This window comes from Pinus tabuliformis, chromosome 9, assembly GCF_031772625.1.
Source record: "Pinus tabuliformis cultivar Carrire ecotype Pingquan chromosome 9, CPIR1, whole genome shotgun sequence".
Lineage (NCBI taxonomy): Eukaryota > Viridiplantae > Streptophyta > Pinopsida > Pinales > Pinaceae > Pinus > Pinus tabuliformis.
Window position 1 is genome coordinate 788,220,084 of NC_142307.1, and position 10,038 is coordinate 788,230,121.

General features: G+C 41.2%; 1 protein-coding gene across 1 annotated transcript; it reads right to left on the reverse strand.

Moving 5' to 3' along the window:
* Window positions 1-8,079: 8,079 nt before the first annotated feature.
* Window positions 8,080-9,599, reverse strand: LOC149151103 (uncharacterized). Its single transcript, XM_089445519.1, has one exon. It carries the CDS (start codon window positions 9,509-9,511, stop codon window positions 8,093-8,095), a length of 1,419 nt encoding a protein of 472 aa, XP_089301645.1. The 5' UTR covers window positions 9,512-9,599; the 3' UTR covers window positions 8,080-8,092.
* Between the last annotated feature and the right edge of the window lie 439 nt (window positions 9,600-10,038).

The window sequence follows — 10,038 nt, forward strand, 5'->3', positions numbered from 1 at the left end:
GCAGACAAGCCAGAATTTTGAGCTCGTCCTCTGGCTTCTCCCTCTGTATCTTTCTGTGTTTGATGGAATCACATTCCTTGCTCGCATGTATATGGTTGTTACCAATAGAGTTTTGATGAATGTCATGAATAGAGCCATCAACACCAGAATCACAAACAATTGATCATTCAGGACCTGGAAAAATAGCCAAATCAAGTTAAATTAAATATGTTCAATTCATTCCATATGAATTTAACATTTTTATGAAATCTAAGTTTTTCGTTCCTATATTTTCGAGGGAAATCAACTTGACCATTGGTTTAAGTTTAGTGTTCATCAAGAACCCAACATCATTTCTTCACGACAAGGAACTCTATGTGCAATTGCAACAACAAATGTATCCAAAATATTTGATAAGAAATGCAGAAGACAGAAGTTTAGACAAACACACGGGAGCTCACAGGTGCAAATCACCAGGAGCTCCCACTAGCAAATGCATTCGCCTCCCTTATTCATTAATCATCAGGAATTAAATAGATACATAGGCAAAAACAGATTCCTAATTAATAGGAACTAAATGTCAAATAAAGAGCAAATCATAACTAAGTAACCCATTCTCCATTAATTTCTAACATCCCCCCTTAATGGAGAAAGGGATTTTTAAACACACCTAAAGTGTCCCTAAACAAATCAAACTTCAGTCTTCCTAGTGGCTTAGTGAATTGTAGTTCAAGATGGAGGTTGCTGACTCATATCCAGAGGTGGAAGACATTCATCAGCATGTCTCCTGAGAACAGAAAACCCTCCATGGGTACTGGTATCTGATGCAGTGAGGGTCTTACAGAAAGAGTATACTAAAGGCTTCGGAGGCAGTGGGGTTAGAGGCTCCTTGTCAACAGACGACTCATCCTCTGCCTCTGGGAGCAAGGTAATTTGAGAAAACACTTCATCTGTATCAGGTTCAGCCTTCAGTTGGACATTGATTACGCGGCAAAGGATCTTGTAGGGCAGGTCAAACAATGGCATGTGCTGGTCAGCCCCCTGGTTACAGCTCCTTGCAGAATTGCTCTGAGCTGAAGTCCTACATTGTGTTTCTTGGGATGATCTTGGAGATGTTTTCTCTTGTTCACAGCTTCCAGCAGGTGCATCAGACTTGGCTGTTTTTGTTTGTTCCGACTGTTGGTCGGGCTCTACAGACAGTAAGTGAGTTTCTGTTGAAGCATGAGCAGCAACATGTAACTCTTCCTCATTAACAGAAGCTCTGATTTTTGATGGGTTTGAGTCACCCCCTGTTGAATTGTCAATCAAATGAAAACCAAATAATTTGCAGTTGCTATCAATTTGACGTGAAACAACTTCAGCCCCCTTGGACATTTCCCAAAGATCAAAACTAGGCTGCTGCTCAGTTGCTCCCATGTTATTGACTTGCATGGTTCTGGCTGCATTCCTATCCACACCACCATGTGCTCCTGAAACCTCTGATTGGCATGGTGATATCATATGCATTGGCCAGTTTCCCACCGATGCTTCCATTCCAATGTTTGAAAATTGTGGGTGGCCATTCAAGCCAGTCCATCTTACATTTCCACTCTGCTTGTGGGATTGGGTAGCAGAGGTCGCAGACATCTTCCTATTTGACTCACACAATTGTAAGCTGTTTGGAAAACTCATTGACCACAGTCCTGATCCATCCACAATTTTACCCTCTTGGTCCTGAAACTGTTTTCTTGAAAGCTTTGGCTGCTGGCCATCTTCCAGGATACTATTTGTTAATGAACCACGGAATTCTTGCACTTCCCCCACAGGTTGAAAACTTGAGAAAGTATCTGAATATAGCGAGTCATGCCTAAGTGGCGGCATCCAATTTTCTGAAACCAACCTTCTTTGACATCCCATACCTTCTGCTTTGACATCATCCAGTTTTGATCCCCCCCATGCAACCATATTTTGACCACTCTCCAAGTCACTGTCACCCAAAGATGCCCCCAAGGTCATAACTTCTTGACCTTGCAAGACCCTTGGAAACCTGTGCACCTGAGTAGGAGCCCTGTATCCCGCAGCTCTTGATGCAGCAAGACCAAAGTCTGAGATACAAGCATTCCCACTCTTATCTAACAAAACATTGGAAGACTTGATATTCCCATGGGCCAGCTTGGGAGATTTACACGAGTGGTGAATGAAGGTCAAACCACGGACTGCACCCAACGCTATTTTCATTCTCGTTGTCCAGTCAAACGGAGTTCTCCCAGGACCACGATGCCACAGATTTTCATTGTATTGGAGCCCTCCTGTCGGGGCATTCTTGCCTGAATTTGGCAGATCTCTCAAGATCCATTGTTCCAGGAAACACTACTCATCTGGAAAAGAGCCCGCAGAGCAGCCTGCATCTTCTATACACAGATTTGCTTTAGCAATAGAATACTCAGACAACCCAAGATATGATTCCAGAGCAGACAACTGTTTGCCAAACTGTCCGGCGCCATCCTCTGTTTTGTAACAATCGTCTGTCCCACCATCGACCTCAATAAGGGTGTCCACAGGTTTGGCCTTAACAACATCATCGACTGGCTTAATGTCCACAAAGGCAGACTCATTTCCGTCTTCACATATAGAAGAAACTTCTGGGGTATTTATTTCTTGAGCCAACTTGTAGAGTCCGTCTTCATTTGCAGACTTATTTGACGTCATCAAGGCTTGCTGAGGCGTACTTTTCACATCCAACTTGTAGAGTCCTCCTATGCGAATACCTGTAGCAATGGGCTTCATCTGATCCAACAAATCTTTAATAATGCAATAAGATTTAAAAAATTCTACCTTGAGGTCCTGATCTGTAATCTTGGACACAGAAATCAGGTTCTTCTTAATGCCAGGAACATACCACACATCAGATATATTCCTGATCTTACCATCAGGCAGAGTAACAAGGACATCTCCATGTCCCTTGATCTCGTACCCACTATTATCTCCAAGATAGACTTTTACTCCAGTGTTGGATTCTTTAAAATTTCTGAACCATTTCTTTTTACCTGACATATGCGAGGAGGCTCCAGAATCCACGATCCAAATATCTGATTCATCCTCCTCAGTAGCAGTGTCACCCTCGGCCATAAATAGTCTAACATCCAGATTCTGATCTGGGTCTGTATCTACATCTGCATCTGCCAAATGACCTGCATGCCTTTTCTGATTGTACCTCTCTTGATTTGCCTTCTTCTTGCGACAAAATTTAGCAATATGGCCTATCTTACCACAATAAAAACATTCAGGAGCAGAGTCATTTCTATACGAGGTCATACCTTGTGGTGTCATTTCTGATGTGTTGCCCCTCCTCTGATCAGCCATCGCTCTCCCTTTTGGCTTGAACTTTGTTATCAATGCAAGATCTAGATCTTGAGGCTTGAGAGACGACCTCCTTTCCTCTTCATGTAGCAAAATTCCAGTAAGCTCTTCAAAACTTGAAGGCTTTTCCCTTGCATTCAATCCAATTATAAACATCTGATAGTCATCTGTCATACCGTTCATGGTGATTGTCACCAGATCATCATTTGCCACGGTTTGACCGATATCAAATAGTTTATCTTTAACTTCCTTTATCCGAGATAAGAATGACGAAACAGACTCATTCTCCTCCATCTTGATTGAGAGGATCTTCTTCTTGAGGAACAAGGTTCGGCTGGTGTTCTTGATTTCATACATGTCTTTGAGAGTTGTCCAGATCTCATTCGCTGTCTTGCAATCCCGAATATGAGGAATGATGCAATCTTTAACTGACAATTTTAGTAGGACCTTTGCCTTCAGCTCCCTTTTCTCCCATTCTTGAGTTGTTGCATTCGTTCCACCATTTGCAACAGTTGGCTTACCTTCATCACCGATGACAATGCTGTAGGTATTCTGACCTTCAAGCAAAGTCTGAAGCTTAAATTTCCAATTTATGTAATTGGAACCATCCAATTTGCTGCTTTCATTTAAATAATCTGCCATCTGAGAATTCATCTTTGAAAAAAAACAGGCTACCCCGGCAGTAGTGCAGATCACAGATCCTTCAAGGGATCGAGCAATGTTCTCACACCGTTGCCTTACGCTGCTCCCTCCGAGCCTTCTCCAAAACACAACCTCCAACAGATCACCAGCCCAATTGACAGCTTTTAATCTTAAGGTAGAGGCGAAGGCCCACTTTGGCAATTTCTCTGCGCTCCTTCGTGCAGCGCAATTTGCAAATCGCAGGCTAGATCAAGTGGCCCAGTCGCAATGGCTTCCTCCTTACCCCAATCGACTGGATTCAATTCAAATCACATGGGCTCCTTGGAATATTCACCTCACGCAGCCTGCGGCTTCCACGACATTCTTCTACCAAAGGAGCTTGATATGGCCGGTCTTCCTCCTCCTTAGAAGTGAATCAGCAGAATGCAATCTCTCCAGATCTCGGCCTCCAGGCAAGCGATCTCGACTTCCTGAACCAGGCAGTCCGAGAATCTTTGTCAAAAGTTGCAGCAGCACCCACATCTTCTTCTCAATGCCTTCAAGCTTCAAGAGTCGGCCTCAGATCGCACGGGCTCAGTGTCGATCTCTCCACCCCCACGCTGGCTGTGTGTGTTCTCTCCACCCCCACGCTTCTGCTATGGTAGCGACTTAACACACATGCAACTTACCATGCACCAGTGACTTCCTTAAGTCTCATGGCAGTTTTCAACACTCGAATCGAACAGTGCAGAGGCTCAATCCACTGAATTCGACTCCACTGCAGACTCGACTTTAGATCCTAGAAAGCACGATCCCGCAACAGATCAGGCATTGGAGCAGGCCGCAACTCTCAGCCACTTGGTGTCCTCGCTCTTATCCCGCAGCGCTGGAACCAGAACGCAGTGATTCACTATCAGCTTGCTGTCTTTCCCTTCAAACGCGTGGTCTCTCTCCACTCAGGGTTACAGGCATTCTTGAGCCGTGTAGCTCTGATACCATGATAAGAAATGCAGAAGACAGAAGTTTAGACAAACACACGGGAGCTCACAGGTGCAAATCACCAAGAGCTCCCACCAGCAAATGCATTCGCCTCCCTTATTCATTAATCATCAGGAATTAAATAGATACATAGGCAAAAACAGATTCCTAATTAATAGGAACTGAATGTCAAATAAAGAGCAAATCATAACTAAGTAACCCATTCTCCATTAATTTCTAACACCTAGCACAAGAATTCACAATTAACTAAACGAGCAGACGCCAAGTGGCCCTTCCATGAATCATTGCAACATTAGTCTTCAAACCACTGGAGGCAAAATACAGTGGAAGCAACAAGGAAGATACGAAGTCTTCAATCTTTTTAATAAGCATCCCAACGAAAGGCCCATCTTTGGGAAGCATGAATTCAAACACAAAAGCTCTGAAGATTGAGTGAATTCCAATTACATATGTTGTGAAATCAGCTGTTAGTACTCCTGCCAGAGTAATGCAAACAAATGTCTTGCTTAACAGTTCATGTTTAGGTGAACGCAGGGCAATCCAATTTGACTCAACACGAGGATTTCTTTAGCACTTCTCACTGTCATAGATCTGTTACACCCTTGCTTGGGGACTGCTTCCAAGCATGCGAGTGAAGTTAATCACACCTGCAAATAATGAGAACAACCATTAAACTCTCAAATTGCTTAATCAAAACTGAATTTTTTTATTTAAAACACAACATACAAAAATGGATTTGAATTATGTGAGCCATGAATTTTATTATGATGTTTTGATGGTGCTAGAAATCCTTTCTTGTACAACCTAAACTTAATCTCATGATTCATTCAAATATGTTACTCTAGATCTAATCTTCTTTCTGAATATTCGAGATACCAATCGCACTTGCGAAAAAAGCTCTATTTGATTTTGTTTAAAGTGCTCTGAATTGGCTCAGGAGGACAAGATTGCTCTCATAAACTTGTGTAACAATAGACACAACAACCATAATAAATATTAAGCAAAATTGATGGGGCAAGTGGCGATGTGTATAATTATATTCTAACATTTTACAATCCACGTTTTATAATATCGATTTTTTATGATCATAATCTCACAAACATGGAGGAGAATTTGCATAATGACGGAATGTATGACAAGAAATATGGTGGGAGGTTATTGATTCCTTCTTATAACTGCCACATGTTAGATCTGTAAAAACATTTGTCACCCTCATATCTCGACATGTCAACACAAAATCATTCTCAAATCGAATGACGATGGCATATGAACGAATCAAAGGGTCCAATATCTGCATAGTTTCAATAGGATGAGGTGTTTTCGCTTGCGTTGTTATTCATTCTGGTCAAAGGTCAGAGTAGTGAGGAAGAAAGAGTAACAACATGTAGTGACCATGGCAGTGGGAAATGGTATGATGGTTTCAACTTATTCCAAAACATCCTCCAATACATATCTCAAATTGACTAGGCACATAAAAGATCCATTGGAAGTGTTTTGATAGGTTCATTGTCGTGTTAAATTAACCATTGAATATATATATCAATGCCCAGTCAAAGTTGACACTCATTGTAACTATATTTCATGAGAGCTTATTCGTAAAGACGTGCTCCTTCACATCATCTTTTGTGTAGGTTGGAAAATTCTATAATTTTTTTTCTTATTACATAGACTTACTGTTGACATGAGCCTCACGACATATGACTAATTAACATGTCACATGTAGTGGTGGTATTTGAAACAAGTTGTGAGTAGTATACTTAGTCAATGAATGACATGGATGGTCAAAAGGAGTGCCAAAGAAAACTTTGTCCATGAAGTATAATTTGATGAACGTCGTAGAGGGCAAAAATGAGCATAAAATTTGTTATAAACTATGTTTACATATACCTCCACCTGTACGTTGAATATGAAGTAATGAGAAACCAAAACACTACACATGATATTCACAAAAGGTTCAATCCTAAAATGGTTGGTCTGCCAAACATGGTTGCTGCTCTTTGAATTTCCTGCAAAATAAATGAAACCAATGTTAATTAAAATATTGGATTGATATAAACCTTGAATATTCATGTAACGCAGTTTATGACATAAGGTATGGTGTCATTTTGTTTCATTTAATAAATTTAGGGGTGATGAAATGTTTGTAAAACGTGGATTAATAATGACTTTTATAACTCTCTGACCCTTTGGTTTGGTGATACCTGTAAGAGTATTTCAAGCTCATGAACCTATGGATTTACATTCTATCCCCATAAAATGTAACATCAAATACATTTTTGAAATTATTATCGTGTTGGCACATGGTCTTTAGATCAAACATTGGATACAAGCTAACTGGCCTAAGGGAGAGGTAGCTCTGCGAATAGGCCTGACAGGGTTTTTCACGGTTATCTTTTCCAATCTGGAAGATAAGGAACATATTTTTGAAGGAAGGTCGTATTTTCTTAATAATGTAGGACTTTACATTAGGAACTCGGAAGCATGCATAAAGGGATCAAATCTCTTAAGATGTAAACTTCTTTTTTAATGTAAAATTTGAAGAAAAATTCTCATTTGGAGAAATTTGATTCTTCTCAATACTTAGTAGATCATGACTATAAATCTATAATAATTTTTAAATCCCGACTCCTCTTTCAACCTTCGTTACACCTTTCCTTGCCATTGCTAATTATTATTATATGAAAAAAGATAAAAGCCGTGTATCTAAATGAGCAAGTCGCCCCCACAATAGCCCCACGCTCTTATACATTTCATGAATATCGTCTGATCAGACCATTGCAATATGAAATCGGTGTTTGTGGTGGAGTCGACTGTCGTTAACTACGTGTCTCAAATAGATGCTGTCTTGCTTTAAAAAAGAATATCCAAAAACACTCTACATCGTGATATCCTGTCAAGGTTGAATGGAGGAAAGGAAATATATATTCGTTACCGAAAAGAAAAAGTTCAAAACATAAAATAAAGTCCGGCTTAAAAAAACAGTAAACATTGCAATGCAAATAACTCCCATACAACCATTAATCCATTAAAAATTCAAAGGTCTCAAATGCCTCACAGTCCATTCAAAGAAAATCGTTTTATTCAATCATCACAAGGAATTTGCAAACAACCATGGATTTATATTAACTTTGATCGCTGAAAACATGTTAAATATTTAATCGGCCACAGCTTTCCTGTACCGCCACTTAGCCCGAACTCCAGCCAAGATAGCATTGAGAAGGAAAGAAGAAGTATACACCAGAACTCCACCCTGACTCCCCCAGTTCCGTCTAAATCCACCCTCACTGTCCCTACTCCGTCTGGAATTATCATATTCTATTGAATACTCACCAAGAAGATAACTGCCTATTCCCCACTTCACCCAAACAATACCCTCCATAACACTATATATCCATCTACCAAAGGCTTTCATACCCAAAGCTCCCCCTACTGCAGCTCCTACTACAATGTATGTTATGTCCAAAAAGATCGCTACCCATAGCATATGAAGCTTTTGCGGACTAACTCTCCATCTATATCCATCACCAAGTCTCACCAGAAGCAAATCCAAGCAATCCATGGCCAACGAAATAAGAATGGCCGCCGTCATCACAGCAACTCTAGGTTTAGAGGGCAGCATGGAATGATCATACCATTTGGTGACACCTCCTTCGAATACAAGAAGCAAAGCCCAAATAACAGAACAAATCAAATTCACCGAACCCACCATAAGGGATAAGGTTCTGATACCGAGAAGATCACCTCTGAATGTCAGCACCTGGCAAACATCTGTGTTATTGAAATTAGACTTCACCATAGCTCTCGTTAGAAATGTATTGGCCGCGAACCCACTTCCTTTGCTATCCACAACATAGTCTCGAGTTGCCCTTCTGGCCACGAGGGAACTAGAGAAGCCGTCCACCCTGAACCAACCAGTTAGTATCAAGTTAACCACTACTTCTGTCAATCTGGGCACTATCAGGGAGATATTGTTGTATTCTTCTGTTTCCAAGAACGGTGTTCCTCCACTCCGATCCATGTATTTTTGTAGGGCATCGGATGCCATGACTGTGACTCCTCTCTCTTCTTTATCTTTAGACTTTAAAGATCTGATGAGCACCTTTGTCCAGTCATCACTGGGATGCATAGGGACGCAGATGCAAATACGCTCTTCATGCACAGAATTCCATAGAGCATAATTAAGTGCTTCGCAGACTGCAGCAGCACGGTATTCCACATGCATCAGGTCCTCAGCCAATCCCTCATCTGGTTCCTCCCCATGCAGCAGGTCCAGCTCCTGGTTGTATCCATGGCAGCCTTTTGTTAAGCAGTGCAGACATGGCAATAAGCACCGGGAATCAGACAGTCGTTTTAGGGTTTTGGGCATCCGAAGAGCAAGCAGGTTTGTAACCTCTTCCACTGTGAAGAATATGATGCATCGGCAGAGGTCCATGCATTCACATCTCAGAGCCGGAACTTCTGAATATCTGATCAAAGGAACACAATGTAGCAAGATGGATTCTACATGATGGGCACTGGACATATACTTGATGAATTGCTTGATAGAAGAATTTGGTGTATGGGTTGATAGCATCACAACTGAAGCTTTTTTATATTCCCCTTCCCTGCATGTTGTGATTCCAAACCCCTCTATGTCTTTGAGCTTGGGACCTGTTATGGTGGCCAGAACATCTCTGGCCCCCATCTCCAGATCAAGCCTCCCTCTTAATAAGCTTGTTATAAAAACTGCTGCATTGCCTATGCAGGTTATTCCTAGATCTGGAAAACTAGCAGAACCCGTTACGGATTCACTCAATTCACCCTGTGAATAAACAGTATTACACAGGCATCCCAACCAGCAAACTACATCTATGAAAATCCAACGCATCACATACCTGAAAACACCCATTTCAAAGTACTTCTCCAAATTGGAGATATCAACGTACAATCAGTCCGGAAGTTCTCCAAACGTGTGATAAATAAAAGCTTTGTATCCCACCTATAGCCCTGTAACACTGAATATATCAACATTGCCTGCCTCCACAACAGTGAGGTTTACCCTGTCACATCATATTCCATTTCTGTAAAAGAAGCAATGTGATCCCAATGTTTGGGCCAGAA

Bases quoted from the DNA above. Each gene is read 5' to 3' on its own strand.
- LOC149151103 (XM_089445519.1), bottom strand. From the start codon at position 9,511: ATGCTATCAACCCATACACCAAATTCTTCTATCAAGCAATTCATCAAG.